This window comes from Saccostrea cucullata, unplaced genomic scaffold (genome assembly GCF_032062105.1).
Source record: "Saccostrea cucullata isolate Sc308-1 unplaced genomic scaffold, CSIRO_AGI_Scuc_v1 ctg72, whole genome shotgun sequence".
Lineage (NCBI taxonomy): Eukaryota > Metazoa > Mollusca > Bivalvia > Ostreida > Ostreidae > Saccostrea > Saccostrea cuccullata.
The window spans coordinates 425,854-449,322 of NW_026918900.1; the positions used below are offsets into that span (position 1 = coordinate 425,854).

A 23,469-nucleotide genomic window follows, 5' to 3' on the forward strand; every position below is an offset into this window, starting at 1 on the left:
CTATATCCTAAATTTTATAAAGATTAATCAAAGACTATTACGTCATAAAAAATATCTCAAGAAAGATATATTCGGACATAAAATACAAATAATAATCACAACTGTATTTATAATCGGTACACATAATAATACCAGAGATGTGAATTTAAAAGCTCTTTAAAATTCATGAAATGCCTCCTGTATTTATCAACCCCCTTTACAAACGTATTAGTAACGATACTATTTTATACCATCCATGCTCAGTGTCATGCAAAGGACATTACATTATCACATAACTAAAATCTGCTAAACATGAAACGTGGACTGTATGTATGCTGCAATAGTCGAATGATTAGTAAAGCAGACAAAATAAATTCTATATACAATGCGTCATCTCATTATATTCCAAACAGCACCTGCATGGACTAACATTTTTAATAAATTGAGATATTTTTAACAATTAAGATTTCTAAATCTTTTAATCATTTCACGTTACTGTTCAAAGAAGTGAGAAAGAGAAATTTTGCAAAAAGGTTGAAAAAAAAAGAAACCGCCTGCACGGAAATACAGAATTTTTTTAAGAGCATAGTGAAAGAACATTTACTACAATGTGACTTTTTTTCTTCTGTGATTTACGAATAGCAATCATGTAGGATAACGGTATAAGTGAATAAATAATAATTAAGCAACATCACATATATTGTAAAAAACGTGCAGTAACTGATCAATCACAACCAAGTAAGCCCAGAGGAAAGAAACAGATTACGCTGCTTTATGAAATTAAGGTCATCCTGACCTGGATTCTGGTTCTGATACTTCCGGTGACTCTGGAGCTGCCGCCCTGTCTGTGATACCAATGTACACTGTTACTAATATTATCTTCTAACATTACAATCAAGTTTACGTAAATAAAAGACTATAATCAAACCATAATAAACTTAAACAAAACAAAAAAAAAAAGACATTAATATTAATTCCAAATCACTAAAAGCCTTTGACAACAGTCTGATACTTCTTGGTTGTTAAGCATGCAATAAATAAACGAGAAATTGTAGAATAACCATATCCCTCTCTGGGAACACCATTTTGGAAAGAACTCAAAAATTAATGTCTTCTTCTTCTTCAGCATAACCATCTAAATGGTGTCAGTGTGAAATGATGAAAGGGACCAGAGACCCCTGCTAAATCAGTCATATTATCTATCAGTCAAACACTTAAAGCTGACCATGGCCACATGATATGTGATATGTTGTTAAAGCAATTTCACAACATTCATGAGTACACCTGCGTTTGTAGACAACCATTTGTTAAAACATTAGAAGAAACATACATTTTTTTTCTTCAAGAATCGTCTTTTTTCTTGTTTTTGTTAACTACAGCATAATCAGGGATTTCATTATCCTCTGATTTTGCTGAATCTCCTAAAAGTGGCTCTTTTTGAGAAGTTTTCCTAGATTTATCTATTTTAGCATAGTCAGGAATGTCTTCTTCAGTCTTTGCTTCCTCATCCTTCAGACTGGAAGGTTCTTCCCTAGGAATCAAACTTGTCCCTTCAGTCACTTTTTCTTCATCATCCTCTATATCATCATAGTCCATGCCGGTAGGCTTAACAACAGCATTCACTGGGTTATCTGAATGTTTAGATACAGGGGCTTCTACCACTGGCCCAGACCCTGCATCACGACCTGCCTTAAGATTCAAATCTTCCATTAGCTTATCTAACCCACCCCAATCAGGTTCTTCACCTTTATTGGTTTCAAAATCTAAATCCTCCTCCTCTTCCTCTTCTTTCTTCTCCTTTTCTCCCTCCTCTGTTGGAGTTGTAAAAGTTGATAATTTTGGCTTTTCATCGTCTGTTTCATCATTCACTTGAACAACAGTTGCTTGATGAAGATTGTCAAAATCATCATCTTCATCTGGTTTTCCTTTGCTTGCTTTCTGTTCTTCCATTCGAACTTTGTATTTTCTTTTAAAGAATCCTTTCTGCAATGTTAACAATAACAACAATTCATTAATCACAAAATGGGTGAAAGTTCACAAAATAGCATAAAAGTGATACCAAGTGAAACGATGTCAATCGATGCATTCTATCACAAAAATTATACACGTTACATATATAACTGCATTGAAAACTAAAGTACAATAAAAATTCATGGCATGGAATCAATAAAGATGAATTTCTATGCTAACTAAATGTATAAGAACCATATTCTTTTTATGCTTTTTTATGACCAAACATATGAAAAAATATTATTAAAACACTTGTATATTGTAAATCACTTTTTATATTTTACCTTCCATAAAACGAAAACGATGGCCCCAAGAATAATGACAGCAATAACAATAGACTATATAGAGCAATTACCACAATTCGTGAAAATTTTGTCTCGCTAATAAAGAGTCAATGACTATCTCGTGAAAATAAGGTGTCACGAAAATTAAGTGATCTACAGTATGTTATTCATATTTTACCTTCCATAGACCGAAAACGATGACCCCGAGAATAATGACGGCAATAACAATAGGTAAAACAATAGCCCAGACAGGAACGTCCTCTTCCACTGGTTTACAGTCAATTCTAGTCACCACTCTGACCTATAAAATAATAGACGTGTACAGTCAATTCTAGTCACCACTCTGACCTATAAAATAATCATTTAATTCTGGTTATAACGCAGTATCTTAATGGGAAAAAATACATCTTATTAATATAATTGGATTGCCTACGTCACAATGGTGTCAAAACTAACAATCCTCCTGGCGTTACATTCCATTTTTTTGTAAAATTTGAAGTCATTTTCAAGACAACCATATAAAGCGTAAACTGTCCCAACCTTATACATGGGTTAACATGATTTATTAGTGTTCAGTCCATTTTTGACACCACTCTGACCTATTGAAAAATAGTGTACATGTACAGTCATTTTAGTCACAATTGCTATATCATATTGATATATGTACAGTCAATTTTGATGGCTACTCTGATATATCAATTAAAAGTAAACAGTCAATTTTGGTAGCCATTCTGTTCTATCAAATAAAACTGTGCAGTCAATTATGCCATCCTCATATCCCTCATTAAACACATCACTATAAAGCAATTTGTGATCTAAAATACTGTTATAACTTAACTGCACTAAAAAGTTCAACAATTCTGCTTACTCTTAATTCTACTACACATACTATGTACAGTACAAGAGTCATTCTCTCATTTTCTCTCTTTTTTCAAACAAATACATATATCTACCTACTTAACATAACTAAAGACAGACCAAAGATTTTTATTAACATAACTTTGTAAATAAATGAAAGAGCACAAAAACAAATGTTATATTATTATCATCATTGAATTTTATCTTGTTCAATAACATGTACATGGTTTACATAATTTACACTATTTAATTATATTTAATAAAACTTGAGGAAGGTTTATCTGTACAGGTATGTGGTAAATTTTAAACTTCCTTTAAACTCAACTAAACAAAAGAATTCTGTTATTTTCGAAGATTTTTTTTTTTAATAAGATAAAAATTGAAATTTGAAATGAGATTTAGGAAGGAACATGATAATGCTTGACCAGATAAGTTTGAACAATGTACATTTAACAAACACCTCTTGATTACCATTTCTTCAACATTGTCACAAGACATCAAAATTAATGTATTATTTGTTTTGTAATGTTAAATAAAGAATAGACTCCAGTTAAGAAGGAGAGTTTAAGTAACTGTTGCAAATCTATCAACAAAACTCTCATCCATTCCACAGTGATTCATGCAATTGTTACCTTAATAAGTTTTTTTTCCATTTTTTCGTTTATACATATTTATAATCAATGTACATGTACTGTATGAAAATATATATGCAATACTCGGTCACTCAAATATTTAATTAAATGCAATTACATGTAGGTATCATAACACAAAATGCATATCTTTTTTTTTAAAAATAAGATTATAGATTGTTTGAAACGTGCGCAATAACATACTGGCATCAAAACTGTTGTTTTAGTTATGGAACTCCCTAATGCTACTTACTACGCAAGTCTCGTTCTAAAAAAAGAAATTTGCCTTTCATTTTTTTGTAAGAAAAAAAGTCATTCAGAAAAAGAAAGAAATCAAAGTCAAATTGGAACATATTATAGAGATAAAAAAGATTGAGGACATTAAATGAGCTCAAAAATTTCTACTAAAAAATAACTTTACCATACATGTTACAATGTAATCATATTTTTAATTTTTACATTAATTATGCATTGCCATTTGTTTATTGAAGTTCAATGTTTAAAAAATATATAAATCATAGGTAAATCTTTATGCATAATTTCTAAGTTTTAATATATTTAATTATCATGAAATTTAAAGCATAATATATATACTCAGATTATAAATATGAATGTCCTTCGTCGCATTTTTAAAAAAAATATATTCTATATCTTTGTATTTAAAATATCAAGATGAGGATATGTCTCTATATTTTTCACTACTCACTGTACAATTGGGGTTCTAAAAATAGTTAAAATTTGTTAATAATTTATATGGCATTTTCCCAAATTTAAATTTCAAATTCCCTGATAGTCTCCAAACTGTGTGTTTCTTAAATAAATTATAGTACTCCAATTAATTAAGTTTAATAATTTTTTTTTAATTTCTGCAATAAAATATAAAATTTGTAAACAGCATATCAAATGAATAAACAAAATCAGTTAAATGAAAGCAGCACTAAATTTCAGCAACAAAAAAATGAATGTTCTAGTATTAAAGTTATTAATTGTGTGTTAAACATTTAAATATTGTCAAAAAACATTTTTCTACCATGATATACATGTACATACCATGGCCTCTCCTTGAACCTGTAAATTGACTGCTGGGTTATTGGTTTTTGGTTCAAAGGTGGTTACTATGGGAACTTCTGGTATTACATTCCCTGTTTGATCCTGTAAATACAATATTGTAATTCTATTACAATTAACCAAGAATGATTGACTGTTTAAATATAATACTGTAATTTGGACTAATTCAATAACCACAAGTCCTATTACATCCTGAAAATTCAATAGTTTAATTCTGGAACAATAGCAAACATGAATATCGGATGATGTAAATACAATATCGTAATTCAATAACAACATATAAAATCTTGAATACAATATTGTAATTCCAATGCAAGAAATGTCTTATCTTGTCTTGTATTCATTTTTAAAATGATTTTTCACAGGATCAAAATGTTAACCTCATTAATTTTGAATTTAAATCAGGGTTAAGAAATAGAATAAATATCTTAAACACATTAGAATTTTGTCAATAAATAAAATATAAATTAAATATAAAAATGAGGAATCTTATCCCTTTTTCATGAAAAATGTGTCTCTGGTTAACATCACTGAAAATCTTTATTATAAGATAAAATATGCTTTGATTAAGGCACTATGCAATGCTATTCAACTAAATAAATGCACGTACATATATAATTCAAATAATACAAATTTCTGATGCAATACAGGTTACATAAATATTGAAAATCAACATTGGATCAATGGGTTTGATATTCCAACTGAGTAATTCTTAAAATGTACAAATGTACACATAAAAACATAATTTATAAATTGTAAATCATAATCTCCTAATCTGCAAATTGTTCTATCATAATTTACTATATCCAACATAACTCCATTGATGTCAACATTTTATAGTGATTCATAGAATTGTGATTGGTCAACTTATGACAAGTCAACGGTCTTCTTACTATTTGTAAAAGGAAAAATTTACACCTTGGGAAATCAGTTTACTATTTACAAATTAATTAGGTTCATGTGACTGTTTGTTTTAAAATTACCAAGTTGGAATCATGATAATGAGCAATTTAATATATTGAATTTTTTTTTTTTATGAACAACAGAGAGCCACTTAAATATTTTCCTGGCCAATACATTGGAATGACATTTCATATATCAATTTAAACAAAACTTAACACAGATTTTACAATATATACATATGTACTATTTCATTAAAGCTGAACACTTCTCATAAATAGGCACTGTCAGATTGGTATATAAACCCTTCATTTTCGTTACACCCGATTGCACACTCCAAACTCAAGGCCGACATGTAGTACGGTACTCCTTTCGTTGTCTTAAATTTTTTGCGTTTATTTCTTGTTTTTATGTGCATTTTCTGTTTGCATATAATGTATTGACCTGTATTTTTCATGATACTTTTGTCCTATTTTGAAAATATAAATTAAATTTGATAATTTCATCGTGACAGAGTTGCAGGGCTGTGTAAGATGTACGTCTACACTCGTCAGATCTCTACAGCAAACTACATTGAATTGATAAGCGATCTGCTCCTTATATATGAGGTTGTAGGGAGAGCGTTGAAGAACAGGAAATATGGCGGACTATGCCTTTTTACCTGTAGTGTTCAGCTTGAATGCATGTAGTATTACAATTACAGCTACATTATAGTTTAGGGCCTATATTTCAAATTTATTCCCTAAAATCAAACAAAAGGCAAGCATTAACTTGACCTTTTTTTTTATGACAGTCAGTTTGAGAGATTTGATAGATATGCAAATATTGTACAAATTCAGAGGATTTTTGGAGTAAGTATCAATTGAAAATTATATTGCTTCAATATATACCTCTTTTAACTACTTACAACACTTGATGAAGCTATGACAAAACTCTACAGAAACAAAATATATTATTTTTTTCATAAGTAGATTTTTAACCCTTGAATCAATGGTAACATCTTTTTATGAGTATAACGATGGTAATTTTGTTTGTATATCAATTTTTTAAATGCAGTTAACATTAAGTGATTTTTAAATCATGCCCTTTGGAAAGGAAAGAAGAAATCGAACCAGGAAAAAGTTATTCAACATGCACAGTTTGGGGTTTTCCTCTTGTGGCAAAATCAATTGAAAATTACTTATTTGAAAACTTAAATGTAAAAACATTTTTTATCAGAGTGGTTTTGCACAGAAAAAAATTTGAAGAAAATACATTTTGGCCAAGTATATATTTTTAAAAATATTTCATGTGTAATTGAGTTATCTTTCTTTTATAAAAGGTATATCAATCACATTAATCATTTTAATCACTTTTGTCAATGAAAAGTCACTCAATCCAAAAGGGATATCCTTATAAACACTTGGTAATGAACAATCACTTCATGGCTCAGGTATAATAATCATTTGCAAGTTATTTGTCAGTGTTTCTTTATATACATATGATAATCATATGTTTTCAATGAAACTATTTAAACACTATACCAGATTAGCAGAGATACATGTAGTTGTGATCTTTGAACTTTTTTTTTTACAATATACATGTAGTTCAATAACTATATAGTGTTACTTTTCAAAAGGGAATGTTAAATAAAACTAAAGGGAAAAAACAATAACATATATTACAATGTGCCAAAAGTGAAGATAATTTTATTTTTTCTCTATATATTTCATTGAAAACAACATTTTTTAAAACCACTGGTATGACATCATTTCTGGACAGATTTTATCACAAATTTCTCGGTAATCCAATAAATTGTTGTAGTTGATATAAACAATAGTTTTTATCTGATCACTATTGATATTTTAAAAATATTGTTATTTTACTTCGACATGAATTTTTAAGTTACATACTCACAATGAAATATAGTCAACGTTAACTTGAATTTTAGAACTGATGTCAATTGAAAACTTTTGTAAAAACTAAATACTTATTGATCTTTTAAAGAAAGAAAACTACACATTTTCTGGTTTAAGTTCTGAAATAAATAATGAAATTGACAAAAATTGACCATTTGCCAATGATTTAAAAAATGTTGTTTTCAATGAAATATATAGAGAAAAAATAAAATTATCTTCACTTTTGGCACAATTACAATTACAACATAAACAGGGAGCAATGAAAATCAACACATTTAAATACACAGATAAATCTTACCTCCATTCCCTATTAAACAAGAAAAGTGTGGGACAAGAACATGATAAAACAAGCCATTCAATTCATTATTTCATTTCTAAAGCAAAATCAATTCACAAAGAAATAAATAGTTAAATGATGAAAGGAAAACTTTTGTATGGGATTATTGCTCGATTAAAATAAGGGCATTACTGTAGATCTACTTTTGTGTAGCGATTGGAGCGACACTAATTTTAATTAGATTAGGATTATTGATTCCAAATAATAATTAAAATCCTTAAAATTATCCTTCACTCGGCCAATTTTTCAAATGTTCTGAACATATCTTAATAATTTTGTTCTGCTTCTATATAAAACACATCTATTTATGCTGCATTTTTTTCTCTGAGTATGATACAGACCAACAGCTAAATGTAAGAAGTAAGGTCTTAACCATCTCCTCAGTAGCTCGATAAATAAGGGCATTATGATCATAGATATACGTGTATTCTAGAATTACGTTAGAATATTACTAGCTTAATGTACAGATAGCAAAATGTAATTTATTTTTCCCCCTTGCAAATAAGCATGAAAATGTTAAAAGCTGTAAGCACTGGAAAAATCAACAGAGGATTATCCTTAATTTTACAATTTGCAGCATAAATCATACTTACATTTATTATATCGTACAAGTTTTGGACAACCTCAAAAGAAAAATCCACTGAAATGAAGCTGTCATACATGAAGGTTCCAATATCACACTCCAAGCTAGAGCATGATCCTCCAACACTGCAATCCTGAAAATATTTGGAAAAACACAAAGCTTAACTGCACATGCTGACTTAGTATACATTTTTCATACTAATTTTGAGGCCATTATTTACACTTTGAAATGTCAACAGATTTTCCCATTATTTCTAGACCATGACAAGGAAATGAAGGTGTGACTGGGGATGCTCACTCCTCCATGGCACCTGATCTCAACTCTGGAGGTGTGTGTGTTTGCTCTGCTCCTAATTTTATTGTTTAATGTACTTTTGAGCTTAAATACTCTTCGTTATCTCCATATATTTCATGTTAAAAATCTTGCCAAAACATGGCTGAAAACTTGCCGACTTAGCGGTAAACAATATTCAATCAATCTTTTGATTGTAGAGAGTTCTGAATGGACATCTCATTAAAAAACAATTTTTTATTCAACATGAATGTTTACTTACAAAATTGGTCCCTGATCTTGAATTTCTAGCTTCATCAAAGGGAACCGTGAACGCTCTGTAGGTTAGATTGGTCATACCCTCAGGCTGTAGCCGGAGATTCTGGCATCTTATCAGTGTGTCATCAGTCGCAGCGGAAACATTTAGAACCTTGTGGATAAAAAATAGGCATACATACAGCATTAAATTTAATATATTGAAAAATTCTTAAGCAGTACTGTATGTAAAGTGTTTTACAAAGTGATTTTAACCTAAAACAAAATCACAATAAGCAAAATTTTTATATCTCGTAATGGTGAGGTGCACTGAATAACAACTAGCTGATGTGACTTAAGAATTCAAGTTATTAAAATATCGTTGCCCGCGTGGTGCAGTGGTTAGAGCGTCTAAAGTCATGAAGTAAAGAGTTGATCCCTAAGTAGTGGGTTCGTATCCAACTGTGGGACATGATCAAGAGTAAACAAATTAACTTTACACCTGAGTCACTAGATAAAAAAAGAGGCTTTAACTATCAAAGTTTAATACCAAATACCATGTAAATGTTTGCTTTAAAATTGTCCTGCAAAACAGCTGCTTTTTAAAAGAAATTAAATTTAATAATATTGCTATTAAAACCAGAAGTCTCTGTCGAGACTGAAGCTCTCCTGGTTTGTACTTATAGCAAAGGAAAAGAAAAGTACTTAAGCAGTTGGAAATTGAAACTTTTCAACAGCAATAAATTGAATAATGATCCTCGATTAAGTCTCTTTATGTTCTTACTGCAGTCTACTTGCATGCCACATTTATATTATAATCAGACTAAAATTGTATTTGGAGTAGCATTTTGAAAGAATTTCACAGAAATTTCTATTTTTAGTAACCACGGCAACACCGTTCATCGAAATCAAAAACTGATATACAGAATTATGTATCTTAGTGTAGTCTACTTGTGTGCCAAGTTATATTGAAATCAGACTAAAACTGTAGAAGGAGTAGCATTTTGAAAGAATTTCACAGAAATTTCTATTTTTAGTAACCACGGCAACACCGTTCATCGAAATCAAAAACCGAAACACAGAATTATGTATCTTTGTGTAGTCTACTTGTGTGCCAACTTATATTGAAATCAGACTAAAACTGAAGAAGGAGTAGCATTTTGAAAGAATTTCACAGAAATTTCTATTTTTAGTAACCACGGCAACACCGTTCATCGAAATCAAAAACTGATAAACAGAATTATGTATCTTAGTGTAGTCTACTTGTGTGCCAAGTTATATGGAAATCAGACTAAAACTGTAGGAGGAGTAGCATTTTGAAAGAATTTCACAGAAATTTCTATTTTTAGTAACCACGGTACCACCGTTCATCGAAATCAAAAACTGATATACAGAATTATGTATCTTAGTGTAGTCTACTTGTGTGCCAAGTTATATTGAAATCAGACTAAAACTGTAGAAGGAGTAGCATTTTGAAAGAATTTCACAGAAATTTCTATTTTTAGTAACCACGGCAACACCGTTCATCGAAATCAAAAACCGAAACACAGAATTATGTATCTTTGTGTAGTCTACTTGTGTGCCAACTTATATTGAAATCAGACCAAAACTGTAGGAGGAGTAGCATTTTGAAAAATTGTTTACAGACAGAAATTAAACAGACAGCTAATATCGCATTAAAAAAACTAGGTTGTCAACTTACAATTTTAATAACTTTAACTTGGCTAGACTGCGGATAATTAAGGTCAAAAGTCAATGTGTCCAGTAGATTACTTGGCCCAGTGTTAACTATTTGTATGCTGTGGTAAACTTCTATGGTGGGTTTTTCTGGAGCTGTTTTGGTTATGTGAACCTCTGGGTTGGCAGCACTAAAACAAAAAGAACATCAACATTAGGTCACAAATAATAATTGGTCTTCTTGTTATAACATTTAATGTCACATTTTAACTTAAACAATCTGTTGAAAAAAAAGAACCACTAAATGATTGTCTAACTTTACTTTAAGTTAGGATAATCCACCCATATTATGCTGAATCATTCATTTTTCCACCAAGAAATTAGAGAATAGACAAGGAGAACAAATTTTGTGGGTAACTTTCACTTTCAAAAGTAAATAATGTGAATGATTAGTTTGTTCTAAAAATCTTTCACTTTCCGGAATACTTTATGTTACCCAATGACCTAATTTCATTTTAATTTCTTCAAATTACTGTGGACTTTCCATATGATTCTGGATGATTTTAATCACTATACGAGGGCCCTTATTTCCTGACAATTGAAAAGGGGGGGGGGGGGGTGTTACAGGGGCGGTGGTGTTAAAAGGGATTATACTGTATGTTAGATTAATGCAAAAGAGAAAAAGTTGGTTTCAGTCATTGTAAAATTATCAGAGGTGAACGAGTTACAATAAAAAAGAAGAGAAGTATACTTACAGATTATAAGTAGCATCCACTTTTGTAATTAATTCCACAGATTTAGTATAAACATTGTCCTGCATACTAAGATCATTACTGTCTGATTTCACCTCTACTCTCAAATTAAAAGAGTCAGTCAATGGCAGGACTTGACTACTGTCCAGTTTGATAGCAAATTTGAATGTTTCTCCTCGGGCCATCTTTTGCTTATTGAGGGAACACTGCACTGAACCAATGTCTGGTGAACAGCTTACGGGAAGGTTTTTAGTGATACTCATTGTGTCCGAGAGGGTCATGTTAGGGTGGAATTTAAAGTAGACTTCAGTGTTGTAGGACGGTTCTCCATCATTACTGACGGTGGCTTCAATGGTGTATTCAGCCTGCGGTCCCGTTATGATCTCGTCGGGTGCCACGACCATAAGTTTGACATCTGACTGGCATATGTTATCCGTTCCACACCCATCTCTTGCCAGCTCGTACTAAAAATAAATTAAGTTCATAATAAATCAATAGTGTGCAGTAATCTTATAGACATAAAATTGTACTTTTAAGTTCTTAAAATTGTCAAAAAAAAAAATAAATAAACAATATATAAGGCACTATTCATGTAGGCCTTTCAAAATCTGCCTGTACCTGGTACTTTTACCAGAGCGAATAACTGAAAAATATGATGACACTTTTTTTTAATTTAAATTGCTTCTCAAAGGTACCTTAAGCTTTTTTTAAGCACTGTGCACTCACTGAATATTTCCGAGTCTTGGCAAATGGGTCGTCATTATTAGGATCAAACTTATTGACCATGGGACAACCCACAGTGCACTCTGTACTCCCACTGGTAGATACCGTAAACTCCACATCAAAGACCACAGGAACAAACAATCCCCTCATCTTATTCTATAAAACAAAAAATATATGCATTATTATTCTGTATATAAAGGCCCAAAGGGCTGTAATGGTAACCAGCAGCTGAATATCATACAACCCTGTAAAGGATTTATAGAATGACCATTTGATACCTATTAAGTAATGTTATGAAAATTACTCATCTTTCAATTTCTCTGAAATCAGGACAAAACTTTAGGAAGAGAAAGAGTGATAAAAACTGTGGATTTTTTTTTTTGATCGGAAACGATGGTTATCAAAATTTTCGCGAATTGTGGTTATTGCTCTATATAATCTTAAAGAATCTATTATAATGACTTGTAAGAATTAGATTTTCTGCCGGAGCCTTGAATATGGTGAAACTTCCCGTCATTGTGTCTACACAAGTTTTATCTGATTGTTTCTCGTGAATAAAAAGTGATTTATCAGCTGTTAGTAAAGGAAAATCAGACATGTTTAAAAATTTTTCTGAAATCAGGTCAGAACTTTAGGAAGAGAAAGAGTGATGAAAATAGTGTATTTTTTTTTTTATCGGAAACAATTGTTATTGTCAAAATAAGGATTTGATGCTTATTGGAATATAAATTTTGTTGCATCCATTTATGAACCAAGCCTTGATTGAATAAAACCTTACCCAGTCGTCTTTGATAAGGACTTGTAATGGAGACTTTGGGCAGGTTAGTTCTGCCAAAAAGGAGCAAAACTGCCTTGAATATGGATGATTGAGGTCATTGTGTCTACACAAGTGTTATCTGATTTAATGAAGCATACACGATCCACATTAGAGCCAGTGCTGGCCCTAAATTCTGTATCAGCTGTTACTGTAAAGGTCACCACTGAAAAAAAAGAAATCTTAAAATAAAAAATGTGATTACTGTAAACCAACTTTTATTAGCGTGCGAGAAATTTTCGCAAGGTTTGTGTCATTGAGAGTATTTCTCGCTGCGAACCAAAAAGTATCCATGTCTTTTAACAACAGATCCAAAAGGGCTTGATCGCATAAATTAATCGTCGCGAATTACTTTAATCCCGGTAAATTATGACATAAAGTAGTCGTAAATAAAAGTTGATTTTGTGCTTTATTTGTTTTTGAATTTTTAAAATTGATGCTTAAAATTGTAAATTTATAGTAACAGTAGACTTTGTTCTTTTTAATAAATATTTGTAGAATGGCTGAGTCAGACACAACTTTTTTTAACTGTCATTTATCAGTTTTTGAAATATGTTTTTTCAAAACAATGAATATATCCATATAGTACATGTACAGCATCTACAAAAATACATATTTAGCCTCAGTGAGTTCAAATTTTGAATTCATGGTTTGAGGAAAATTTATCTGTGTCTTAGAATTTGATTTCATGGATGAAGAATTCTTTCATTATTTTTTCATAACATTTCACATTTTAATTTTTTTTTGTATAATGTTGTACAACACAAGACTTTGTGGTACTCATCATACCTCAAAAAGAAATAAAAATTGAACCCTAACAAAAATTTAATAATTTCACAATATAACAGCCCCTGCCCCTTACGGGTTTTTTTCAATATAATCCCCCTGTACAGTGATAAAAATCATCTAGAATTATATCAAAAGTCTGTTACAGTAGTAAAAGTAAAAATGAAACTTGTTTTTTATCCCATTTTTCAGGGGGAAAATGTATCATTTAGCATAATTTGGGTGGGTTATCTTCATTTCAAAACAAAACAGTAAGATTTATTTTAAATCTGAATCCTAGAGCCAGGATCAATTGCGATATTTTAGATTCAATAAATTTACGTGTTCAATTGTAAAACAGTTAAGACTAAATCATAAGGTCATAGCCCACCTGAGAATTTTAATACAGTGATAAAAATCATCTAGAATCATATCAAAAGTCTGTTACAGCAGTAAAAGTAAAAATAAAACTTGTTTTTTATCATGTTTATCCCATTTCTCAGGGGGAAAATGTATCATTTAGCATAATTTGGGAGGATTATCTTCATTTAAAGAAAAGTTAGACATCATTTAAGTAGTTCTTTAAGTTTTTTTTTTTTTCCAAAAGATTTTTTGAAGTCAAAATATAAACATAATAATAAAATAATTATTTAAAGAGAAAACATCAAAGTTTTTTTTTTCCCCAAAAGATTTTTTGAAGTCAAAATATAACCCTTTTGCACAATTTTCTAAGCACCCAAGGCGATTTAAAGGGATTATACGGTATATCAAAATGTATACAATAACTCACACACATCAGAAGGAATATTATTTCCCTCATAATCGAAGCACACATTTAGTGTGAACCCCTCCGTGTTTTGGGGTATAATTGTAGCCTTTCCCCCTCCCGCTGGTAGTGATAGGTTGGTCTTTGTGTCCACTACCATTGTGATTGGTCGATTTGTGTACAGGATAAAGGCCATGTCCGAATTGTAGGCACCAACAGCTAAATCTGAAAAATATTAAAATATACAAGAATGAATGAAGTTTCTTGTATATTTACCTACAAATTATTAAGAATGAATATTCTTCTAGGAGAAAAATATTTCACAAAAGAGAAGCACTAATTCTTTTTATACAGTTGACTGTTTACTTTGACATTTAAAGTATATACAATAAACAATAAAATCTCTGCAAATGGTTTTTTTGCAAATTAAAATTGAATGCTAGCAAAAAATGTGAAAACAGATCACCACAAAAAAAAATGGATATAGGGTTTATTGCTCATGATAAAATCATACAAATATAAATACCTGCTGGTCACAGTAATTGGGTGCTAGGGGCTACCAAATGTGTACTGTTGAAGGCCTGCAGTAATTGTCTGTGTCAAGTAAAATCCTCTCCTGTACCCCATATACACATACACCGCTCCCTGTCCGTCATTCTCAAAAGGTGCCCCAATAACTACGTCTTAAAAGGAAAAAAAAGGCAAAGGTTAAACAAGTTAACATTCCAGGGGTAGGAGAAAAAATATTATTCTACACTTTATCATCACATCACAATTTTTAATACGCAAGTTTCAAGATTGTAACTCTCCTACTATAGAGGCGCGAAAAGTATCCATTTCAGCATGGAGGTGGCACAGGTTGTTTCTGTATACAAACGTGCAGAAATAAATGAACGATATTTATGGCTTTTAAAATTTACTAAATATTATAGAAAGATAATAATGTTAAGAAGTGATGCATTTGATGATTTTATCAAGCTCAACTATGCATATTTACAAATCTACTTTCAATTATAGGGTACTTGAAAACCAAAGAAACGCCTGACGTAGTCTTTATAAAAAGTAACTGATTTTCCTGATTGTACAAACATTTTCTTAAGAGGTTGGAGGGTTTTTGAAATACAATAAGGAAAAGAATCAATAAGTCAAAATATAATAATCAGATGCAGAGAGTATTAGAGGTTCCCCTGAAAAGTCTCACATCCACTGATATTTTCTTTTTTGTTACGATTTCTTTCCTTTAAAAATTTACGCCTTTACATTAATTCGGTTATTCTCCAGTTGTAAAGTACATCCTTACAATCATGTAGTTATGATACACCAGTATATCAATGATGCAATGTATACAATATATTTGTCAAGGGCGCTTTTCTGGAACATCAAAAATATACACAAATAAACAAATAAAATCTCTGCAAAATGTGTGTTATTTTTATGCAAATTAAAATTGAACTTCAAAACAAACAGATCACAAAAAATAAAGTGAAAACAGATAAGCCCACAAAAAAATGGATAAAGGGGTTTATTGAACTTTTTCAGTAATGATAAAATCATACTTAAAAAAATATAAATTTACATAAAGCAAGAAAAAAATAAATAAATAAATAAAAATTAAAATATATATATCTTCTTTAATCTATTTCTTGTTTTAAGAATTCAATGAAATCAGAACTCATTGTGTAGGGTATTTCAACAAAAAAACAGTAAAAACATTAATACTTCAATCCACTTTTAAAGGTCAACTTAACAAACATTTGCAGACAGAGGGCTAACATTCAATGCTGACAGATAAAATAGCTCTGTGTCAAATAAAATCCTCTCATTGCAGTATTCAGTACAATGGGAACCCATATACACATAATCTACCCCACCACCCCAGCTCCAAACCAGAGGACATAGAGAAACAAACTTAGCATCAAAATATGTCTTTTTGCCTACTGAACTACCATACCAAATTTGAACTTAATTGGGCTACAATAAAAAAAAAGTTATTAGGAAAAAACAGAAAATTTGTGGGGAAAAAAGGCAAAGGTTAAACAAGTTAACATTACACGGCAACGAAACTCACCTCCTCAATGAAAGAGGGCATCAAGGGAGATAATCTCGAAACTTGCATATTGAATCTATCAATTTTGAATCATTCCTCCATTAGAATAGCAAAGCTCTAAGTCCTGTGATGCTTAACATCAACAATCCGATGATACATGTTCAAGTTCTTTGAAATCACTAAATTTTGGTTTTCAAGGTACAAAGAGACCCATGAATTTAAGTCCATCACAAAATCCAATTTTGCACATATATTACTACTGATCAATTCTTCAATCATGAAATCAAATCCCCTTGAACCAATATATTCTACTCAATCCACTTAAATTTGGCCCTTCTAAAATATGTGATTTTACAGTATTATATTCAAAACAAAGATTTATTCCCTTTGGATAACAATTCATATATATCCTTGACTTCTGAATGCAACATATTAGTAATATCTTGTACTTATATGCAAATGTGAGAAATGATTGTGCTCAAAGCAGAAGAAGTTGCATTTATGAAACTATGAATGCAATTGATGGGTGCAGGTTCTAAGTGGGAGAAAACAGAGAAAATGCAATGAAATATATACAATACAAATGGAGATAAAAATAATTTCCCCCAAAAAAATTAGAGGAAAAAAATCCCCTACCCCAATAGACCAGCCAACAGAAAATTGTAACCTATTTTAGGATTAAGAAGATTAAGGTAACATAAAATACATGTACAAGTGTAGAAACCAAACTTTTTTTCCAGTTGGGGGGGGGGGGGTTGTCATTATTCAGTGGAATCATAATTTCTGTAAATTTTAATTCATGGTAATAATACATAATAATGATAAAATACATAATAATTATTATAAAATGAAACACATTTTCTTTGCCTTTGTGCATGTATCAGTATGTCTTCTAATTTTTGTGTAAATCTTATGACTGCATACATACATGTAGGACAAATTTATCCCGCACAGGAAAATGGGCTTTACCATATTACATAACAACAGACAAGAATGTGATCTAATAATAGTTTATAAAAACAGAAAACAGGAAGGACATGTATCTGAAAAATTTTAATGACTTAATATAAAATTAATGTTCAAGTTATATAAAAGTACATGTTGTTAAAGACAAGTACAATTTGCAATTTTTTTTTAAGTATCTCCACTTTTTAAATATCGAATTTTAAAGTAGACTATCAACGTTTTTAAGTGTATCTACTTAATGGCTGTCTTTTCCAAAGTACTTTTTTCAATTATCACTGGCTATATATATTTAACTTGGAAATCCATTAACGAAGATATATAGAAAGTGCAGAAAAGTTAGGGAAAAAGTATTATTTAGCATTCAGAATTGATTGTGAACCTAAGTTCAACCCAGAAGTAAAATTTACAGAACTCATTAAGTCTGCCTCGTCTGTATGTTCATGCAATATTGGTAATGATATCCATACTAGCCATTTTCCATTTTTCAAATTAATTTTAGAAGAAAACATATCTTGTCACAACATAGTCTAAGGACTTACATTTGAAAAGAGCTTAAATATATGGCTACATGTATATAAATAATGTCCATATAGCAATTACACTTACAAATGTGCATTTGAAAAGCATTAAAATAAATAGCCATTATCTGATATTATTTTCTGACTTATATGATATCAATTATTTACTGTAAACCAACTTTTATTCGCATGGGAGAAATTTTTGCAAAAGTCTCGTCATCACGATTATTTCTCGCCACTAAATGGTCCTGAAGGTGTCTGTGTCCAAAAAATGCTTGATCGTGAAAATTAATCGTCGCGAACTAGTTTACCCTCGGTAAATCGCAAAATAAAGTCGTCACGAATAAAAGTTTGTTTACAGTAACTAAACACCTAAATATAAGAGGAGGAGGTGGGGGTGGGAGAGGAAGGGGTGGGGGAGGAATATTGACTTTTGGACGTAAATGTTATCCACATTCAACCTTGTTGCTTCAGTAAGCCTCTACCATACTTGGTATTCTGGTACGAATATATTTTAGATAGACTTACCATTATAACCATCCTTGTTGAAATCATTAAGATTGGCCATGGCAAAGCCAAACCTGGCCCCTCTAGCTTTGGATCCTTCTAGTGTCTGTTTCACCTCTAATTTGTTCTAAATAGATACAAAAAACCTGGCTTAATGGTTTCTGAATACTGTAGAAGTACTTTTTTCCGTGTGGTATTAATTTACGCTATGTACGCGGTCACAAATTTTCCGAGGAAATTTGTTTATAAGTATTTAATATATGTAGGGTATATAAGGACAGTCTAAGAAATCCACATAATTTTCTACCTGCGAATTAAACAAAAAAAATTGTGGAATTATGACATTGTGGAAAAAAGTAAGTCTACAGTATCATAAATTTCTCAAGTGAGCACCCCCCCCCCAAAAAAAAAAAAAATCCTGCTTATTGTAACAATTATCATCTTGTCTTCAAAGAAGTCAACTTAGCATATAGAAAACACAATTTTTTGGCTAGTTTTGTCAATTTATTCAACTTGTCATTCATGTATAGTTTTGTATCTTTTTTTCAGATGTACATGATTGCATAATATGCCATAGAGCACTTTATGTATTGATGCACTGTCATACATTAGTTTCTCTTTTTCCATAGACTTTTCATTAGCCTGAAATTTTCTGTGGACTAATATGTACATAAGACTTGACTTTTTTCTGTAAACTTATAGACTTACATTAGTCTGGCTTTTTCCGTACACGTACACCCGCCCTTGCTCCTGATTGCTCTTGTAGTAGTTGGAGTAGGTCTGCATGTTACCGTACATAGGAGCTCCTACCAGTAGATGATCGGGGCCTCCATTCTCTCCGGGTACGACACACAAAACCGACCCAAAATAACTCCCAGGCTGCAAAAAAATTAACAAATAACCGACCCAAAATAACTCCAAGGCTGCAAAACAATTGACAAATAACCGAATAAAAATAACTCACAGGCTACAAAAAAAATTAACAATTAACAAATAAACAACCCAAAATAACTCCCAGGCTGCAAAAAAAAACAAGAGGCCCATGGGCCACATCGCTCACCTGAGCACTGTGGCTAAGAAAAAGTAGAAATTGGTTTATAATTAAATACTTTAAATCCGAAAGTAGTCCAATGACCAATTTTGGCTTTGCTATTCTTCGTAAGATGATTTTTTTAAAAAGAATTTTCCTATATATGCCTATGTAAAATTTGATTGGCCATTGTAGCCCCGCCCTACCACCAAGGGTCATAATTTGAACAAACTTGAATCTACACTACCTGAAGATGCTTCCATATAAATATGATCAATTATGGCTTTGTTATTCTTGACAAGAACATTTTTAAAGAATTTTCCTATATATTTCTATGTTAAACTTTGGTAGGGCATTGTGGCCCCGCCCTACCCCCAGGGGTCATGATTTGAATAAATTTGGATCTACACTACCTGAGGATGCTTCTGTATAAATATTATCAATTATGGCTTTGTAACTCTTGAGAAGAAGATTTTTAAAGAATTTTCCTATACATTTCTATGTAAAACTTTTGTTGTTTTGCCCTAACCGGGGGTCATGATTTGAACAAATTTGAATCTACACTACCTGAACATGCTACCAAATAAATGATAAGCATTATGGCAAATTAAATCTTGAGAAGAAGATTTTTAAAGAATTTTCCTATACATTTCTATGTAAAACTTTGGTCGGCCATTTTGGTCCCGCCCTACCCCTGGGGGTCATGATTTGAACAAACTTGAATCTACACTACCTAAAGATTCTTCCATATAAATATGATCAATTATGGCTTTGTTATTCTTGAAAAGAAGATTTTTAAAGTTTTTTCCTTTATATTCCTATGTAAAACTTGGGTCGGCCATTTTGGCCCCACCCTTGCCCCGGAGGTCATGATTTGAACAAACTTGAATCTGCACTACCTAAAGATGCTTCCATATAAATATGATCAATTATGGCTTTGTTATTCTTGAAAAGAAGAAAAGAATTTTACCAAATAATATTTCTATAAAACTTTTAAAAGTGATGGCCCTAGGGGGTCATGATTTGAACAAACTATATATCTTATATAACTTGAGGATGTTTCACCACATATATTCAACTTTAAAATGGCACAGTAGTTCGGCATATATAGATTTTTAATATACATAGGGTACCAAATTTTCATTAATTCCCAATTATCTCCCCTTGAATGAGGGTGACAAAAAAAATTTGAACAAACCTGAATCCCCTTGACCCAAGGATACTTTGTGGCAAATTTGGTTGAAATTGGCCAAGCGGTTCTTGAGAAGATGAAAATGTGAAAAGTTTACAACAACGACAACAACGACGACGACAATGACGACAATGCCGACAACGACACAATTTTTTGGACAAATTGTGATCAATTTATTCAACTTGAGCCTTTGGCTAGTTTTGATCTTTTTTAAAAATTAACAAATAACTGACCCAAAATAACTCCCAGACTGCAAAAAATTAAGAAATAATTGTATCTGCCTCATTTCCACATTCAATTTTTTTTCTTATTTCATTCAAAACTGATACTACAGCATGTGGAATTAACGACAAATTATATTTAGGCCATATAAAATTGAAATCTTGGTTCTCAGGCCCGCGCGCATCCGTTTTGAGGTAGCCGCATTGCCGATTTTATTGTATTTTTGATAAAATAAAAAGTTGGTATTGCGGAGACCAATCCGGGAAAAAAAATTCCGACTTCATTTGTTTCGTAGTTTAGTATTCAAATATCACTTCCGGTAGCCATTTACAATGAGATTTTGGCCACTTCGTTTGCAAAAAAATTCGAGGAAATTACCTACGATGTTAACACGCTGTTAAGCAATGGATGCAGAAATTTTGACCAGAAATGGAAAGTATATCGGTGATTAAAAAAATTATCTTTATGTAAACAAGAAAATTCCCAGGGAATTTAAAAAAAAAAAAAAATACCTCCCTCATCTACTTTATTGCCAATAAAATGAAAAATAAAATGCTGCCTCTCCCGTATTCTGTTTTGGAGAAAATTTCATTCAGAAAGTGAATTAAATTTAGATAGCCTTATTTCATGCATTTTAAAACACCTTAAAGCTATACATGCAAATTAGGGAGAATATAAACATGCATAATGGTTGGCCATACGTTAATTTTTACTTGCAGAAATAATTCAACCATGGGGTACTGTTGTTTTATAACTTTTTCATCAAAGAATTCCCATCTTTTTATAGTTTATCAGTCCTTAACATTTATAAAACCCTGTCTTAATCTTACCTCCATTCCAGTCAATGTTTCTTTCACTGTATAATCAGTGCCCTTTATCATAACCTACAATGAAAGAAATTTTCACACTCTTAAAACACTTTAATCCATTTTTGGTTTCTGTTAAGTTCTTCAGAGGTTTATGAGGCAAATAACCAGCTCAATTATGATAGTCAGTTTCTTACATAATTATTCAGAGATGTGCTGTGAAATCACTAATTTCCGTGGGTGTTTAATTTTTGTGGTATTCGAGGTATGAAGAGACCCACGAATTTATGTCCACAATGAAATGCAATTTTATACATATATTGCTACTGAACAATTCGTCAACCACAAAATCAAATCCTCATGAACCAATATATTTTCCTCAAACCACGAAATTTGGACCCCTCAAAAATATGTGATTTTACAGTAAATGTTGGATGCTAGGTTGGGGGGCAATCAGAATGGTCAACTTCAAAATTAAGTCTTTGTTATATATTTTAAAAAATCAATTCCTACACTGCAGGCTTCTAAAAGGGACGTAATTCATAACATACTGTCACAGTAGAGGAAGAGTGACTTACCTTGCCTGAGCCACCATCCCTTGGACCACCGATGGCAAAGTGATATGTGGTTCCATCATAGAACCTTCCAACACCAATCGCATAGCCTGAAAAAAAAAATCTGCAACTTGAAGGTATGCAATCACAGAGCTGACATATCAAGTCAAAATCTTCTGATCAGTGTTTTCCATTTATTTCAAAGTTAAGGGTTAGAGATCAGTTGTTACAGGCTGGAGGCTGAGGTTTATGTACAAAATTTTAATAGACCTTACAGCAATTTAATTTTAAATTTTTATTTCAAAGTGGCATTTTGTTCAACTAAAGCAGTCAATTTGGCTGGTTAGCCGGTTCTTAGGGAAAACACTGATGATGAAACTAGTTGATTTTTTAATATATCTAAGACATCAATATAATTGAAAGAATCAAGTTTGCATGATTAACATTGTACAAACATGACATAATAGTACAATTCTCAGGTAAGCTTGGACTTTCAGTAAGGCATGGCATTCTTGACGTAACATAATTAGCATCGAAATTTACACAGCGTTCATTCACTGTTAAAATATACATGTTTATAGAAATTTGGGCAAATGTCATCCAGTGTATCAAATAACCAATAAAATTGTCTCATTCAGCAAAGAGGTGGAACTTAAGTTATCTCATCGTTGTCAACAGCAATTTAAAGTTCCTGATGTTTTCAATTTCTTAACCAATGAGAATCTATTCACCATTTGACAGACGCTAATTACTTAGCACCAAGACTGACTGAAAGTCCAAGTTTACCTGAGAATTGTGCTATAAGAAGCAAATATAGGTAGTGCTTTGTTTATTGGCTTTTAACCAGCCTTTATATGATATGAGTTTTTTAAAATTTCAAATCAGTAAAGGTTGTTAGTACCATAGTCAAAATGTTGAACTGTTTAATTGAATTAATGATTGCAAACCATATTGCCTTTTCCCTACATGTATGTAACTGCATCGATTATTACAGGGTGATCATGAATGTTTTATTGGGTACTTATGTTGCATGTCTACTTGATGGCAAAATTTAACATT

The 23,469-nt window shown here is 31.3% G+C and overlaps 1 protein-coding gene across 1 annotated transcript in view; it reads right to left on the minus strand.

Moving 5' to 3' along the window:
* Nucleotides 1–775: 775 nt before the first annotated feature.
* LOC134274829 (integrin alpha-4-like) overlaps nt 776–23,469 on the minus strand; it is a 31,553-nt gene continuing 8,859 nt past the window's right edge. Inside the window, 17 exon segments of the mRNA XM_062757069.1 lie at nt 776–1,962; nt 2,452–2,574; nt 4,014–4,028; nt 4,811–4,912; nt 8,557–8,679; nt 9,100–9,246; nt 10,774–10,939; nt 11,504–11,964; nt 12,227–12,379; nt 13,002–13,057; nt 13,060–13,203; nt 14,593–14,793; nt 15,129–15,251; nt 18,628–18,733; nt 19,315–19,485; nt 21,881–21,934; nt 22,435–22,520. Coding sequence (XP_062613053.1) covers nt 1,321–1,962; nt 2,452–2,574; nt 4,014–4,028; nt 4,811–4,912; nt 8,557–8,679; nt 9,100–9,246; nt 10,774–10,939; nt 11,504–11,964; nt 12,227–12,379; nt 13,002–13,057; nt 13,060–13,203; nt 14,593–14,793; nt 15,129–15,251; nt 18,628–18,733; nt 19,315–19,485; nt 21,881–21,934; nt 22,435–22,520 — 2,873 coding nt within the window. The 3' untranslated portion in view covers nt 776–1,320.